The sequence below is a fragment of the Pogona vitticeps genome, chromosome 12 (assembly GCF_051106095.1).
Source record: "Pogona vitticeps strain Pit_001003342236 chromosome 12, PviZW2.1, whole genome shotgun sequence".
Classification (NCBI taxonomy): Eukaryota; Metazoa; Chordata; class Lepidosauria; order Squamata; family Agamidae; genus Pogona; species Pogona vitticeps.
The window spans coordinates 14,031,826-14,049,774 of NC_135794.1; the positions used below are offsets into that span (position 1 = coordinate 14,031,826).

The following is a 17,949-nucleotide window of genomic DNA, read 5'->3' on the forward strand; positions in this document are numbered from 1 at the left end:
CCAAGGCACATATCCAGCTACCACTTTTCACCTCTCACTTTCAGTTTTGACATGTCTGTTTCTTATATTTTCTAACGGTGCTCAGGACAACTGTAAGCAAATAAGCTGAATATTGAGTTTCTAATTAGCAATGTATATTGTCTAAACAGTCATGTTGCTTAGGTATCACTTTGCAGACTCCCCACATTGAATTGCAAGTAACAAAGCTGATGTGCCGGAAAGGGGGCAAAACCACTTTTTATATTTTGAGAGAAAAAAATTGAGTTGTTCTCATGCCAGGCAACATTAGGCCAAGCATGGAATGTCTGATCCACCATTAAAGATGCCCCTTGGTAAACATCTTAGAGCATGGAGCTTGAAGCGGTCAGTAAGTGTTTATCTATGAAGGTCTTTGGGGTGGGAAGAGTGGTTCCATCACTCATAAAGTGAAGGACCTTTGGGCCTCAAGAAAAATTGATGCTTTATTCTTTGGAAAGAAAGATGGGTGGTATGAGTTATCCTTGTACAAATTCCATCAAGCGAAATTCACATACAAGGTGAATAATTTCTGTCTGTTTTGTGCTACATAGTCTTCATTGTCTGAGACAAATCAATTGCTAGCTCTAAAACCAGGAGTTCACATTTAGTTCAGTCCTGTGGCCATTGCAAACAAAAAGGGGCACTGTTAGGGGTTTGCAAAACCATTACATCTTGTCCATCTTGTACCATATGTACAAGATAGCATGTGATACAGTTCCACTCCTTTCCGTCCACTGCTACTGGTAAATATAAAACTGAACAAAAATATAACAAGAAAAAGTAAGATTTGACAACTGGAAGCAAACACTTTTATGACGCAAATCAGTCCTAACAAAGAACTGATGAAACATTTCATAGATTTAATCCTCACTTTTTCAATTAACAGATGGATGCATCACAGCCATCCATAAACAATAAGAAAAAAGTAATTTCTTTAATGCACACCTGGGAAATTGATGTGTAATTGAGGTTTGTACATTTAAAAGAATAACACAATTTAATTATTACTGCTTTTAAAGGTATCAAATGGAAGAGCTGGATTTAGATAAATTATTATATTTGAAGATTTCCCCACCTAAATCATTTCTTTTCGAGCAGCAGTAACACACAAATACACAGACACTGGTCATTGGGGGGGGGGCAGATCAATGACTGGAAAAACAAGGAAAAGTAGTGTCTGCATTGCTTATCATTCAAAATGTTCCCATTCTTGATCACGAGCTAGCTCTAAAACCAGGAGTACAAGAACACTTCCTTTTTTATGCAGCAACGAAGTGACCCGTTGGGATCCCTGCCTTGGCATCGATGTGTGGAAAGTGTCAAAGGTCTTACTATCTGTTTTCATCTCCAATGAAGAGTGGGTTCCAGTATGACACTAGGCCTGCAGACTGAACGTGCACTCAACATTTGCATTTTTTTCTAAGTACCTGAACCATGGAGCTATGAGAGGGTCACAGGGCTGAATTAGGAGTTCTGTTATTGAGCATGAAGAGCAGCAGGTAGGAGAAACTGTTCCTGTGAGCATGCAAAAGAGGAAGACCAGCCTCTTATCCTGAGGCCTCACACTTCCTTGGCCATTGCTAGGACTAAACTGTTCCCTTTAAGATCTCAGTTCCCACAACAGCTCACCAGATTAAGGTAAATTATCTCTATTACATATTTAAACTGTGCACTGTCTGGCAACAGAATGACGATCCTTCATACTGTACATTTGCTATTCTTTCTGAATGACCAGAACATACACGTGACCTATGCTACCACCTAAGCAGTTCCTGATGCAGGCTTAGAACAATTGTTCCTTATTTTACATAAATAACTCTCTTGCACATATTGACCAAAAATCTTTTGTCTTAAGTTGCTCATCAGTTTCCATTGGATGAAACAAATTACTGTACTTGTGGACTGGACAAGCCATGGAAGGCGGAAGTACTCAATTTATCTAAAGTCCCCCCCCCACCAGTGACACTATCACACTTTGGCAGGCAATATTAACATAAGTGGATTTTGATCGATGTATTTTTAATTCTGATACTTTTGTTCCAGCATTGTTGTCATTCATCTTGTAAAACTCAGGTTCCTAGCCTTCAAGATTTGAAAAGAAATCCCCCTCAGTTTTCATTCCAGAGAATTCTGTATCTTTTTACATACATACAAAGCACAATACAAATGGCCAGTGCCATTTATTATGGATGCACACCGAGAGATGCATCCTTCCTAGAAGTAAAAAGTAAGACCTTACATGCATGGGAGTTCAGTACATGCACTACAGATTTTTAATAACATATTTTGCACTTAACATCATTAAGACTGTTTCTTTAACCTCACATATATATTTTTAAAATATTAATTCAAGACACACATGTTAGAAGAACTGACAGCTTAACTAAACTGCAGACAACACAGAGCAGTCCATTAAAGGATTTTAGTTTGTAATGAAAGCTATCTGCCGACATTTACTTACCGCCATATATGCATTTGTCCCCACATACGTCTTGGCTATGGAATTCACCAGCTATCAGACAAAACAGCTTCTTAGAGCCATATAAAGATAATGTGGGAATAAAACGGGCAATTATTCCTCATTTAACCTACAATCATCCTATGTATAAATCAGCTAAAAATTATCTAAAGGGGAGGGGAGACGAATTTGACTGTGAAGGCATTACAAATGATTAAAGTCCTCTTCCCTTTGGAACAAGAGCCCTAATTTAAAACAAACACAACATTTCCGTTTATAGCAGATAACCTCAAAGACAATTGTGTTTTAAACAGGATGCTTAGAGTTTTTAGTACCCCACCAACCAGTTGGATATAAAAAGTCTATTTGTGTTTTTTTTTCCCCTGAGCACATGCAGTCAGTCCTCCTCCTCCTCCCCCCACTGTCAGCTGGCTCAAAATGTGAATAAAGCCACCTTCATTATCAGGCTGGAATGAACACTAAATATGCTGGAGGGACAACAGACTTTGACAACGTATAATACAGCAGTGACCTTCTCTTTGGTCCTCATGTTTAGCTGGGAAGAAAGGTGGCTGCAATTCAATTCAACACTGCCGTAAGCTCATGGGTCAGTATCACAGAGGTTCTCAGGGGAAGCCCAAAATGGAAATTAATTAAAATTTGTTCTGCACATTGTCAAGGCCCACTTCTATTGTTGCTCCCAATATTAATTTTTACTGTGGGCCAGTCAGTCTCCCCAGGCGCTCCTCTTGTTCTGCCCTCCCTTTTGTTTGGCCCAAACGCTTTCAGAGGCAAGCTGCATATCAATGGAGCTTTCTATTCGTAAGTAGTAATTACAATATCAGCAGTTTTTACTGTCATTAAACAATGAACAATCATATTTTGATGAAGAAAAGTCACCAGGAGATTAAAAGGATGAATCGCACATTCCCAGCAGAGGCCAGTTTGTTGCAGCAGGCTATAGTTTGTTTGGAGGCCAGTTTGGAGAGCAGCAGGAAGAGGACGAAAACAGAGTAAAGAAAATGGAGTGAAGAGAGAGTCTGAAGAAGGGCTAGCCCATACCTGCGTGCTAACCCCAAAGTCACATAACTTGACCTGGCCTCTCGTGTTCACCAACATATTCGATGGCTTCACATCTGTAGAGGAAAGCAAAACATGCCAATTAAACTCATCACACAGCTTTTCTTCATATTAAATTCGTTCGTTCGTTCGTTTAGTCGTTTAGTCGTGTCTGACTCTTCGTGACCCCATGGACCAGAGCACGCCAGGCCCTCCTATCTTCCACTGCCTCCCGGAGTTGGGTCAGATTCATGTTGGTTGCTTCATATTAAATACATCACAATAATATTTGGTAAAAAGTGCCTAAAATTTCTAGAATTTACTAGAATTACAGCAACAACACAGTCCATGGTACAGGCTAAACAGTTAAACAGTGAAGATAAAAAGTTAAAAAGATGGGAAGGAGACAGGTAATCAAACATCTTCATGAAGTTATGCAGATTGTTATGGAACAGCAAAGACTGAGGAAGAGAATTCCAAAACTGTTTAGGCCCCGTGAATCTGGCAAAAGGCACCATGCTGTCTCACCTTTGAGCTTGCAAAGAAGCAACACACTGTACTTTCTCTAGACTAACAAAGGCTTGGGTTGAGTGACAACATCTTTTTAAAACACAATGCCAATGAAAGCTACATTAAAAAACTCACAAGTATTACATTCTATATTGAATTAAAATTTCCCTATAGATACATTCTGAAGAATATACAAAATCTGAAATTAGATGCACCTCTTCTACCATGTCCTAAAAGCTTTAATTAAGAACAACACCTGTGTTGTAAGCCAAGCATGCTGTTTTCACCAGCGACCAAAGATCAATGAAAATCCCACATAGCAGGATTCTCCCATGTTGTTCCTCACATCCACATTTCCCCCATTTGTTCTCTGTTCAGAAGGTATGCTGCCTCCGGTCAGTATCCCAAACTGCCAATGCACCCACTGAAGCAACTCCACAGGGTGAAATCAAGAAGGAGTGCGATTCTCCCGTTCTCCCCTCTAGATTTCTAAAGCTTGTTCCAGACTTGTTTCGGAAGGTTGGGAAATTCAATGGAAAGGACAAGGGTGTTCCTCATTTCAAAATTCTGATGCTACCACAAGCATCACACTGAATTTCAGCTTCTGCAACAAGGCAGCTCCATCTAGCCAATTAATATCCATGAATAAGTCTTTTAAAAGGACATCTATGCTAGCAGTGAATTCTGTTAAGTAGTTATATAATATGGTAACCAGTTATAGCAGTATGGTAAACTTCCTTTTGTTAATCCTAAACTAAAGCTTCTTTAATTTAATATGGCACTAAAGTACCAGGGAGATGAACAACTTAAAGGGCTTTGAAAGACACTCTCATACTATTCTCTCTATGCATGAATGTACCCACCACTTTCCTTATTCTTCCTTTTAAGGAGAACTCTCTCACTCTTTCCTCATATCTGCTATCAGCCTGCAATTACAAAGAGGAATCCGGGACATGAAAGCATCTCCCTATGAGCCTTTTAGACTAAGACTGCATCTAAAAGTAGCATTATTAATGGCAGATACAAAAATACCGGTATGATCCATTCATAGGAGTGTAGATCTGAACCAGGCAAGAACTTTATTGGATCACGAAAAGGTTACAAATAAGGTAAGCTTTTGAATCCTATAGAATTCAACAGTCAAAGATGGTATAAAATACATGGTTTAAGCAAAAAGTCCCCAAATTCGGCCAGATTGGGCCACAGCTCATGCAGGCATAACACCAGACAAAGACAAAGGCCTGGCTTGCCCCTAATCCCCATCCCAATCTGCCAGCTGCTTTGGCCAAGGCCTCCGGCCTCCGTAGCAAGCTTCCAGCACAAAAATATGTAACTTTGCTACCTACTGAACTTTACTGCCCAGAACTTTACTACTTATGGTTTGGTGATTTAACAATATTTGGATTTGCATTATCTTTTAAAGATACAGAGGTCTACATTTAAAAAAATCTACTTTCATCAACTTTGTTATGCTCCAACTGGGCTAACTTTGGGTGGCTTCGGAAGGAGGAATTTGCTTTTCAGAATGGCTAGGTATTTATTGCTGATACTTTCCTGCAAGAGCATTCAGTAGATTTGAAACAGACGTACTGTGGGAACCAGCAAGGCATCAGAAAATCCACTATACATTTTATGTTATTTCTTTTTAAAAATGACATTTATGAATTAATTTATTTAAGAGAAAATACTGTGTACATGTACAATATTTTCCTAGAGCATCTGTTTGAGATTAATGCTTCAATTTCAAATGCAAAGAATTTAAACAAAAGCTAAAATGGAACGTTATGTTCCCATCATGACAAGTGTTTCCTTAACACAGATTATTTATACAAAATAAGCCTTATGGAATGGACAAATGTCTTTTCATTCCATCTCCATCTCAGCTACTTTTACCAGAGAACTGGATGAAAAGGACAGGGAGTTATTTCCTTGTTATTTCCCAAAGTGTCAAGGAGTGGGTCAGGATGTCGAATACAGAAACATTTCACTTGCCTTATTCAAAAGCAAATAGATTTTTGAAAACACTATCCATTTTACTCAAAATCATTTTTTTAAAAACCACATTGTCTCCACCATGATTGCACAAGCTGTGGAGTGCCGAATTCCAAAGTTCAAGGGAGCTGAGTAATACAAACTCAGAGATCTGAACTGGAGAGAGGTAATAAAAGAAGCGACACAATAGAAAATGTACGTTTTCCCTCTACCTGAGCATTTCTCATCTTGTTATTTTGAGAACTGAGCGGTACATGCACAGATTAGCTCATTTAAAAACAAAATTGCTAAATCACTAGAACCATCTCTGCTGTACTCATAATCTGCAGGTTCATGCCAAATGTTTTTTCTTTTATGGCTATCAAGCATACATGTTTCAGAAGCTGTAACTGTGAGGTTTGGATGAAAATGAAGCCCCATGCTGAGAGTTTAACAAGAAAAAAATGTTGGTACATGTGATAGCAGTGGACATGTGCATATATTTCCCATGTCATCTGATCGCATTGGGCATCCCAGCTAATTGAGAGGCACTGACAATGGTCAATCCCCAGCAAGAAGTGTGGCAAAGGAATCAAGTGTGGCAAAGGGAGAGATGATTGGGCTCCAGGACATGGAGCACTACACCTGAGCAGTTCCAGTGTGGTGTCAAATAGCTGACAAACATTGGCATGCATGTGCACACACATACACACAACAGCTTGCTGTAAATGGCTGGCTGTCTTTTAACACAATCCACTTCACATCCATTTGTCAATCTTATTCACAATACTTAGAGTTCTAGACAAGAAAAATAATTAATATTCTCATAATTTTGGGTTCTATTTGGAAACTTTGATTCATTTATGAGTACATCCAAGCCCAGCTTGAGCAAATTTATGTAAATTTATGTTTAGCCCAGCTAAATATCAGAACCATACAATAATTGAGTTGGAAGGGGCTTATAAGGCCATTGAGTCCAACCCACCCCCCCTGCTCAATGCAGGAATCCAAATCAAAGTAGATATGACAGATGGTTTTTCCAATTTTCTCTTGAACGCCTCCAGTGTTTACAGCATTCCTGTCATCTACCCAATCAAAAAATAAGAGAAGATTAGTCTGGCGAGATTTGTTCTTGACAAATTCATGTTGGCTTCTAGTTATTACTACATTGTTTTCAAGGTGCTTGTAGAGTGACTGCTTTATAATCTGCTCCAGAATTTTCCCTAGGATTGATGTCAGTCTGACTGGTTTGCAGTTCCCAGGGTCTTCTTGCCCTTTTTAAAGATGGGGACAATGTAAGCTCTTCTCCAATCATACAGCACTTCCATCCTCCATGATTTTAAGAAAATAATAGTGATTTTTCAATACTCATATGAAGTTCATCCAGCCCTGGAGATCTGAACTTGATCTAAGTAAGAACATGCACTTAAAATATGCACATTGAGTCTAATATGCTCTGAGCAGTGGGTTGGACTCGATAGCCTTATAGGCCCCTTCCAACTTCATGATTCTATGATTTTATGAATATATTCCTTATTTTCTTCATGCAAAAGATGAAGAAGGCTGTTGTCTTTAATAAAAAGGACTCTTACCATGAGCTAATTAACCTTTAAGATTTTAGAGTAATTCCTTCTCTAAAATAGAGCAAGTGATGATATTTGCTTGGAACATGTTGAAAAGAAATCCACAACTCACCCCTATGTAAAATCTTTAAGCTCCATAAATATGTAAGGCCTTTAACAACCTATAAATGACAGAGAGAGAAGAAAATATTATTAAGTACACATAGTAATATCATATAACATGGATATGCATTTTTAATTTCCGTAACTAAGAATTATGTTTATTATAAAGCAAAAATTACACAAAGTTAATTTGATCTTGTTTATATTTGTATAAATGAAACATATGTTAGCACTGCTAAGATTTCGTGACCAATGTACACTGTTGCCCATTTCTGACTATATCATAACTAGTAGTTGTTGACCTCCTTCATCTTTTTTCAAAGGTAACTTTACCAATATAAAAGTAAAGGTAAAGATATAGTACATATTGGCCAAATTGCTGTTGCTTAGCATAGCAAATTGCACTAGAGAAGACCCTTTGAATCAACTGAGAGTTAGTGAGTTCTATCGATTCAATTGGACCTACTCTAGCTGTGACTATGCTAAAGTAAGTTGCAGTTAGAGTAGGCCAATTTAAATCAATGGAGCTTATAGAACAATTAACTCACCAAATCTCCATTTATTCAGTGGATCAACTCTAGTATGGTTAACAACACCAAGCAACATATCCAGCAGGGTAGTGATTTCCAGACATCCTGACATTAATGCTCCATTTTCTTTGTGTTACAGTGGAAACACCCAATCAGTTTGCATAGCAACATGAAAAAAATGCATTTCTTCTTCAATTTTTGTAGCAGTGAAACTATATACCGTAAATAAAGGAAACAACATAATGATACTATGCTGGTCCAGTGAGAAGAAAGTGCCACTAAAGCCAGTGGAGCTTATTTTCAAATAAAGTACAGAGGCAAATTTTTGCAGTGTGTCACAGAAGTCCAAAGGTGGAAGCAGATGCACTGCTCCGCTCCCCCACCAATGTGGATGTGTAAAAACCAGAGCTTGTAATGTTAGTTTTTTTAAAAGCTGCACCGTGGGAACAAAACAGTTCTGGTTGTTTTGCTCCATGACTGTTAAGGGAGACTGACCAGGGGAGTGTGACCTTGTTGGTCCTCCTGGATTTCTCAGCAGCCTTCAATACTGTCAACCACTGTATCCTCCAGGACAGGCTATCAGGTTTAGGGATTGGAGGTTTAGTGTTACTTTGGCTCCAGTTCTTTCTCAATTATCATATTCAGAGGGTGCAGCTTGGGGATTTAGTTTCAACTCTGTGGCTTCTGCATTCTGGAGTCAATCATATCCCCAAATCTATTTAACATCTATATGTTGGGGGAGGTCATCTGGAGATCTGGAGTTTGCGATCATCAATATCCTGATGACACGCAGCTCTATCTCTTCTTTTCATCATCAGTAGTGGAAACTGTGTGGACCCTGGAGCGGTGCTTGATCTTGGTTATGGATTGGATGATGGCTAACAGATTGAAACTGAATCCAAACAAGATGGAGATCATATTGTTGGGAGGGGAGCCTGCCCAGCTGGCAAGTATTTTACCAGGTCTGGATGGACTAACATTCCCCTAAAAGACCAGGTCTGCAATTTGGGGGTGCTTCTCCTCAATCTGGATCTCACCACAGAGAAGCAAATCTCTGCCATGGCCAGGTCTGCCTTTTTTTCATCTTGGACAGATTGCACACTTGTGGCCCTTGCTGGACTGGAACTCCCTAGTCACACCAGCCCATGCGCTGGTAATCTCTAGGATCAAGTACTGCAATGCTCTCTGTGGAGCTGCTTTTGAAGGCAACACAGAAGCTTCAGCCTATGCAAAATGCAGTGGCTGGATTAGTACCGAGAGCAAGGAGGTATAACCACATCTCCCCAATCTTGGCTCACCTGCATAGGCTACCTGTGTTCTTCCATGTCAAATTCAAGTTGCTAGTGTTAACTTACAAGCCCTTCACGGTTTGAGGCCTTGCTACCTGTCAGAGCATCTCTCCTTAAGATCATCTACCCAGACCTCCCAGTCTACATGGTTGTGAGTGTTTACCTCTTTTTAATATCGCTTACCGATTAGATCACTTAGCGATGTTTTTTCTGGAACGGATTAACATCGCTAAGTGAGGCACCACTGTACAGGAAAAACACACAGAAAACTACCACCAGGAACAGAGCTTTCTTGGTTGTGCCTGTAACACTACAGAATGTGTTGCCTGTGGATGTATGGCAGGCTCCTTCCTTTCTGACCTTCAGGAAATGTGGTAAAAGCTGAGCTTTTCAAAGAGGCCTTTGGCAACATCCTCCCACTTTGATCGTCTTGTGGACCTACATGTATTAATTTGGGTTTGTTTGCCACTGCCATAGAAGTTTTGTTTTTCATTGGTTTTTATGAATCGTGGCTTTATGTTATAAGTGGATTATTATTATTATTCTCTTTATTGAAGTTAGTCACCCAGAGTAGTGCTCTGTCACTAGATGGCAGGATTAAAACAAACAAATAAACGAATCAATCAATCAATCATATTTGTTGAGTTACTCACTACTATCAGACAAAAGGAGATCACTACTGTTACAGTTGGTTTGGCTGACCAAGCACCCTAGCACACCAGCCATCATCAAAGGATTTTTGTAACATACATATACAGTGGTGCCTCGCTTAGCGATCGCTCAGTTGAGTGATGAAATTGCTTTACGATGGACTTTTGGCCATCCTGGAGCGATCACTTAGTGATGTCCCCTATGGCTAAAATTCGCTTTGCGATGATCACAGGGAAGCGATCATGGCAAAGCGAACTTTTTTAAACAGCTAATCGGCGGTTCCAAAATGGCCGCCACAAAAACAAAATGGCAGCCTCTGTTTTGCCTCGTTTTAGAGGCACCCAAAATGGCCGCCGCTATGGAGGAATTTCGGTTTAAGGTAGGTTTTTAGCCCATAGGAACGTATTAAACACGTTTTAATACGTTCCTATGGGCTTTTTCATATCGCTTAGCGATTAAATCACTTAGCGATGTTTTTTCCGGAACGGATTAACATTGCTAAGTGAGGCACCACTGTACAGGAAAAACACACAGAAAAAAAATCTCCTCCCAGAGGCCAATTCCAATATTGCACCTCAAAATATTTAAATCATGGTCAGATTCCCCATCTACCCTCACATAATTTTAATTTTGTTCATTCAACTCACACTTCACAAATACTTTGTGCATTTTTTCCGTTAGCTCCTAAGTAAAAAGCCAAGTGCCATTTAGAACACCTAGCTCAAAACATTTTGGTGCATGGGATGAAATAGCAATTGGTACCACCTCTATTCATCCATGTAAAGGTGCAGGATGTCCAAGCCAACCCAAATTATACTGGCACAGAGTGACAAATGTCTAAGTATCCCTGCCTGTTTTTAGCAAAGGAAGGAAGGACAAGTTGAATAATTAAAAATTCACTTTTTTTATGGGACCTAAAATCTGCAACCTAAGATAAAAAAGGCATGTCCATTTTGTATTCTCGAAGGCTTTCACGGCCGGGATCCAATGGTTGTTGTGGGTTTTTCGGGCTCTTTGGCCGTGTTCTGAAGGTTGTTCTTTCTAACGTTTTGCCAGTCTCTGTGGCCGGATCTTCAGAGGACACCACTCTGTGCTCTTGACACTCTGTGCTGTTCTCTGAAGATGCCGGCCACAGAGACTGGCGAAATGTTAGGAAGAACAACCTTCAGAACACGACCAAGAAGCCCGAAAAACCCACAACAACCATCAATGCCCATTTTGTCTAGCAACTTCCAGGACAGGTTGGATGTGTTACCTCCATTCTGATCTAAGCATCCCAAAAGTGCCATTATATATCCTATTGCCTAGACTATGATGCACAGCTAGAAAAAGGGCTGGAGTGCTCCCTACCTTCCTGTCTGTGGCACCACATACACCTCTGGCACCATGAGCAGGCCTTTTGATCTTGCTTACTGCCCTCTGGAAGGCCTGCCAGATGTGCCAGACCTCACACAGGTGCTGGGACTGGTCCACTTGCCCAGGAGAAGGAGGGAACTGCGGAGGAGAAGGACAAGCACCTGGGGAAGGAGCTGGGGTCATAAAGCTTGAGGGGAGAGAGGTGGATGGGGAGACTTCGTAGAGTCTGAAAAGGCAGAGTGGCAGAGGACTTGTTTTAATACATCCTCTGAAAAGACTCCTGGACAGGGTTCCTTCTGGCACCGTAGGTCCCTAAGGGAGCAGCTGGGAATCATGTCAGAAAACAATGGCACCTGCTGTCACAATTGGCCTGCCACACATAACTTCCTCTACTGACCCAACCACCCATCCAGACTCCAGTACCAATGTAGAAAAGGTGCTGGAGATGCTATCGTTAGCAGGAGTGCCTGCTGAGTCTACAGGAAAGGTGGGCTTCAACCCAGGGCTAGGGGCAACTAAAAGCTACAGGCCTTTTTCCGAGGGGTGTGGGGCAGCAGTGGTACACCTGCAAGGACTCTTGGCTGCTCCTTGCTTCTTGTTCAAGCCAGCCCAAGTGAAAGCAACTGGACACCCAGGAAATACAAGGAGGATGCTGACAAACTGGAAGAAGTTCAGAGGCAGGCAACAAGGATGGTCAGGGGGCTGGAAACCAAGCCCTGTGAGGAAAGGCTGAAAGAACTGGGCATGTTGAGAAAAGAACACTGAAGAGCACTTTCCAGATACGAGAGCACTTTTCAAATACTGCAAAGCTTGATATACAGAGGAGGGGCAGGATCTGTTCTCAACCATCCCAAAGTACAGGACACACAACAATGGGCTCAAGTTACAGGAATCCAGATTTCGGTTGAATATCAGGAAAAACCTCCTAACTCTTAGAGCAGTACGACAGTGGACCCAGTTACCTCAAGAAGAGGTGGGTGCTCCAGCACTGGAAGTATTGAAGAGAAATTTAGACAATCACTTGGCTGGTATTCTTTGATTTGTATTCCTGCAATGAGCAGGGAGTTGGACTTGATGGCCTTATAGGCCCCTTCCAACTTCATGATTCTATTTTTCTTGACAGGGAATTCCCAGAAATCTACCCTGCAGCAATTCTGAGGGTAGAACACTGCATCTACCAAGCATAAATGCTCTATGAGTCTGGTGTGTTCTAAGAGTTGTCAAATAGACCACAGATGACTCAGATATTGGGAACACACAATCTGCAATAGGGGAGCAGGCTCTGTTTGCTAGAGTAAACAGCTCTTGTCTCTCACTATCTGATATCGTCTCTTGCCTCCCAATGTTGTGAGTGCCCCATCACTGGAGGTTTTCAAGAAAAGACTGGCCAGCCATCTGCCCAGCATGGTATGAGGTCCACGATGGTATGAGGTCTCCTGCTTTGGGTGGGGGGTTAGACTAGAAGACCTCCATGGTCCCTTCCAACCCTACAACAATTCTATGATTCAATGATATAATACTCCAAATGCTTTTTGTCTAAGCATTAGAACAGTCAAGAATGCCAAAGAATCAAATTTTATGCCAGACCTCTTTTGCATTACACTGCATGTTACTGTAAGACTTTAATAAATTATACCTACCATTTTTTAACGTACTACTTTTCTTGGATCAGGCTATTGCATAAAGAAATTATTTCTAATACATCACTCTGGCTCATTTGTATCATTCTTCCAGATACATGTATGTCTCCTGTGAAGTCTAGAGATCACAGGATTTTATTTCATAGAATAAATAAAGCTTTAAGATTCTGAAATGTAGCTTTGGTGTTTTAAAAACACAAGGAATAAAGTTTAGTCCTTATAGCAGAATACAGTACTAGTTGCATGTTTTCAGGATAAGCTTTCACATATCAGAGTAGATGTGGGTATAAGTGGAAAATCTCAGTCGTACTGAATAACATGAGGGATGAATAAATACTGTATCTATGCTGGCTCAGGGAAGTGAGTGCATATTAGAGGCAAATATATATTTCTGTTCACCATTTCTGTATAAGTACACCATTTGTATGGATTTTTAATTATACATTTTAAAAAGAAATCAAATAGATTTTTAACAACAAACATAAGAATACAGTTAGGGTAACAAAACACATCTTTTAGGCCCTCATAGAGTGTTTTTGTGCTAAAGCACATTTACTGGGTGAGTGCATATAAAAAGCACACTATTAACCAAACAACAGTACTTTTCATTTTAACTTTAAAAATATTTTATAACCACAGGTCCAAAGATGCCATATAACCCATTATATGCTGTTGAGAAATGACACCTCTTCACTTACTAGACTAAAGAGGAGGCTGTTTTACAATGCAGAATGTAGATGTGCAGTATTAAGCATTAGATTAAATAGATTCTGGCATAGAATTTATTTTGAATGAATACTCTAGAAGGTACTGCCACTATTCAGTAAAGTAGGTTTTACAACAATGACTTGACAAAGCCTTGACACAAATAGTAGTTATCCCTACCATCACTCACTCACTCTCAACAGTTTAAATGCACATCTTTCGCAGGGGGAAAAAAACTTCAGTCAACATTATCACTCAAAATACAGTGCACAGTGTCAGTTCTTCAAAAATGGAAAGGAAATTTATAAAATGGCAAGCAAAAGGCAGCTTAGGAACATCTGGGAACCCAGCTTCAGCTTAGACACAACACTGGAGGGAATGTCTTAGGTCTATGTAGCTGTCTGACTGTCTCTCATACAGATGGCTGTCGGTGCTGTACTTTAAAAGAATTTGAAATGAATCATAAATGCACAGGTAGTGGATTTCCATCATTCACAGTTCAGTGTCCAGACTAACATAAAAACCTGGGCTTAAGTTAAAGCTAAGCTGAGGGTGGAAACAAAAATTCTTAAATTCGGCTAAGGGAAGCCCTATAAAAGGATACTCCTAAGTAGAGGGAATCTGAGACAATACTTAAAGGTGGAAATCCAATAACATAAACTTGTGCCGTATAGTCTGATGGTGACATCAGAAATGGCCAGATTTTATCAATTAAATGTTTCCTACTCTCCCCCACCCCCATGCTCCTCAGCTCCCTTAGGATCCCTTTTATCCTGGAAAAGCCTTTGGGGACAGCAGGAAAGCAGGAGTGAAGGGAGTGCTATACAGTGGTGCCCCGCATAGCGACATTAATCCGTTCCAGGATTAACGTCGCTATCCGGATTCGTCGCTATGTTGGGGGGGGGAACTCACCGGTAAGCGAAGATTCCCCCATCTGGACGCCATTTTCGCTGCCCGGTAAGCAATGACAGGGTGTGAAAACGCTGCGGACGGCCATTTTCTGCACCCGGTGGCCATTTTGGAACCACCAATGAGCTGTTTTCTAAACATTGCAATGCGAAGATCGGTAAGCTTACCGATCATCGCAATGCGATGTTTAGCCTATCTAAACATCGCAATGCGATCGCATTAGCGATCGCAAAAAAAGCGTCGCTATGCGGATTCGTTGTTTAAGGGTGCGCTCGTTAAGCGAGGCACCACTGTACATCTGAAAATTGCCACTGCTGCTTCTGGCAACTGTGGAAGGATCGGTGGTGGCAATTTTGGATATTTATGAATCACATCTCACTGCCCCCAAAGTATTCTCCAGGACCAAAGGATCTTAAGAGAGTGGAGGAATCTGGGTGCAGAGAGGATAGAAAAAGTTTGATTAATATTAATTACATCTGCAACTGATGACATCACTAGGTATATCCAAGGTAACTTAACATTATTGGATTTAAGCCAATACTGAGCTCTTAATGCATTCCATAAATTATTTTCATAATTTGGTTGGAGGACTACTTAACACATATTCCTTACCCAAAGGGGTAACCCAAAGCTTAAATACTCACTACAAACGTGATTCCCCCCCAAGCCTAAAAGCTTACCCCCCCCAGCAACTTAAAGAGTTAAAGAGAGATGGAGCAGATGCAGGATTTTGGCATTGCCCCCCCCCCATCTTCCTTGTTACACAGCTAAGTGGTTCAATGATTTGCTTTTAAAGGCTCTCATCATGCAACCTCACTAGATGAAACAGGGCTTTTGATTGCAGATTTCAAATTTAAGACTTAATTTTCCTAAAACAACCTTTCAAAGGAAACTGCCCAAATTTATTAAGAGGTTTTCGTTCCTTGACTACCAGCTCATTGCATGGCTTTTTGCAATGTACCAGAAGAACTGTTAAAAGATGCTGCCTCAAACTGCTTAGAAAGGACACACGTGACTCTACACTATAAAATATTTTTAACTTAATGTGAATTATGCAAATAATTATTTAATAATATTGTGCAACGACTGCAAGCAGCAAAAATGAAACACTTTCAGTCTCATCTAAGACAAGGGCAGTGAGGAGAAAGCCAAACACTCTCTTGTACCGAAGGAAACCACACTGGGCCTAAAAATAAACCCATCTGGAACAGCTCCAAAGAGACAGCATCAGATGAAAAGATGCTCTTCACGCATGCAGCTAAAGTGGAGAGAATGAAACCGAGCTGCGAATTACAATGAAAGAAGCCTAAATAGCTGCCTGTGTTAGATTAAAGGATTTCAGTTGTCAGCTTGATATATAATGAGGGTGGAAAGCAGGCATTTAATTAAATGGTACATTATAGAATATCTTTGTCATGCTTTAAACCACTTAAATCAGCTTTAGATTTAGCAATTGTTCAGGAACACTCTACCCTGTGACACCGAACCAAGGCTTTCTTCCCCCGTGGTCTCCACTCTAGCCTTAAGATTATGATACACTCTCTCCTTCTATCTTGAAAACCCAGCTCGTGGGCACATGATATCTAAAGACACATGATGCTATATTTGTGCAGTTTATTTTTCGAGAGAAGTAACCACATATTGTCTAATGCTAGCAGTTCTATTGTGCCTAGAAGACTCAGAAATATATTACCACTTAAATTTACACGAATTAGGGTATACCACCAAACACATCTAACAAAAGCTTGAATTACATAAATTCAATATATCTAAACAAAGTGGACTTTAAAACACGAAACCTTGTATCAAAGTAGTTTTGTTCGTTTTCTGAATAATACAAGGTTGCTGCTTTTTTCTATTTTTCCCTCTTTTTCTTTTGGCCCCGCAGTATTATTAATATGCTTAAATGTATTTGCTTTAAGGTTTTTTAATATGATTACACTAAAAACATAAATCCTAAGTACTCACAGCGACTGCTATTCTTCCCAATACATGTTCTGGAATTTTTCTGTAAACATCCAAAGAACCCCCTAGAGGGAGGAACAACATACGTTTAATTAATATCAAATACTGTACTTGCCAAGATGCCTAGCATAGTAATTGGCACTAGAGTAGGTTCCATTGATTCAAATGGTCCTACTCTAACTTTGCCCTATTATGCTAAAGTAAAACACATGATAGGCCCATTTGAATCAAAGACTTGTAGAATAATGAAGTTGAAAGGGACCTATAAGACCATCAAGTCCAAAACCTTTCTCAATGGAACTTATGAAGAAGCTGACTCACTAAACTCTCATTTACTCAACGGGGCCTACTCCAGTGTGATTGATTATGCTAAGCAATACTATTTTGGTCAATATTTTAAAAAATGAATGCCAAGAGCATAAAAATAGTAACCCAGATTTAGCTTGCAAGAGGCAAAACGAAGCTCAATGGTTTAGGTCTCTGGCTGTGGAGCCAGAGGTTGGGAGTTCAATTCCCCACTGTGCCTCCTAGAAAGGGGCTGGACTTTATGATCCATAGGGTCCCTTCCAGCTCTGCAGTTCTGTTGTTGTTGTTGTTGTTGTTGTTGTTGTTGTTGTTGTTGTTGTTGTTGTTGTTGTTGTTGTTGTTGTTGTTGTTGTTGTTGTTGTTGTTGTTGTTGTTAATTTCCTAATACATTTTGCTGGGTGAAAACCATAATCATCTGAGAGATGTTTCTCAGTCCCAAAGCAGTCTTTGTAACATGACAAGAGACACCAGGGCATACATCTTGCTGCCCTAAGTAACTGTTCTGAGTCACTCGTGTAGGTGCACATCCTTTACTTGTCTGAGATATCAGCCAGCATCCTGTTGGGTAGGTTTGCCTGTGTAATGGAAGTAACATTACTAGCAGTGGCAGACTGCTTCTAATTAAGGAATTTCAATTCAATATTGGGGTGCATACACCTTTGTATAATTGTTCATGAGTCACACATATATCAAAATCAAAAATGTAACCCTTCAATTATCAACATCTTCCTGCTGGCCATTTATAATTAGATAGCTGGATAGCTCAGTGGTTTAGGTCTCTAGCTGCAGAGCCAGATATTGGAAGTTCAATTCCCCGCTGTGCTTCCTTGACAGGGATGGGACGAAATGATCCCTTTCAACCCTCAGTTCTAAGATGATGACCACCAAGGTGAAAAA

The 17,949-nt window shown here is 40.2% G+C and overlaps 1 protein-coding gene across 2 annotated transcripts in view; it reads right to left on the bottom strand.

Annotated features, from left to right (window-relative positions):
* MAP2K5 (mitogen-activated protein kinase kinase 5) overlaps positions 1 to 17,949 on the bottom strand; it is a 204,179-nt gene that overhangs the window by 101,081 nt on the left and 85,149 nt on the right. For both annotated transcript variants that reach the window (XM_072981835.2, XM_072981834.2), the window contains exons 12-15: positions 16,750 to 16,811; positions 7,712 to 7,760; positions 3,539 to 3,612; positions 2,480 to 2,530 (exon numbers count right to left, since the gene is read on the bottom strand). In XM_072981835.2, coding sequence (XP_072837936.2) covers positions 2,480 to 2,530; positions 3,539 to 3,612; positions 7,712 to 7,760; positions 16,750 to 16,811 — 236 coding nt within the window. The remainder of the gene's footprint in view (positions 1 to 2,479; positions 2,531 to 3,538; positions 3,613 to 7,711; positions 7,761 to 16,749; positions 16,812 to 17,949) is intronic.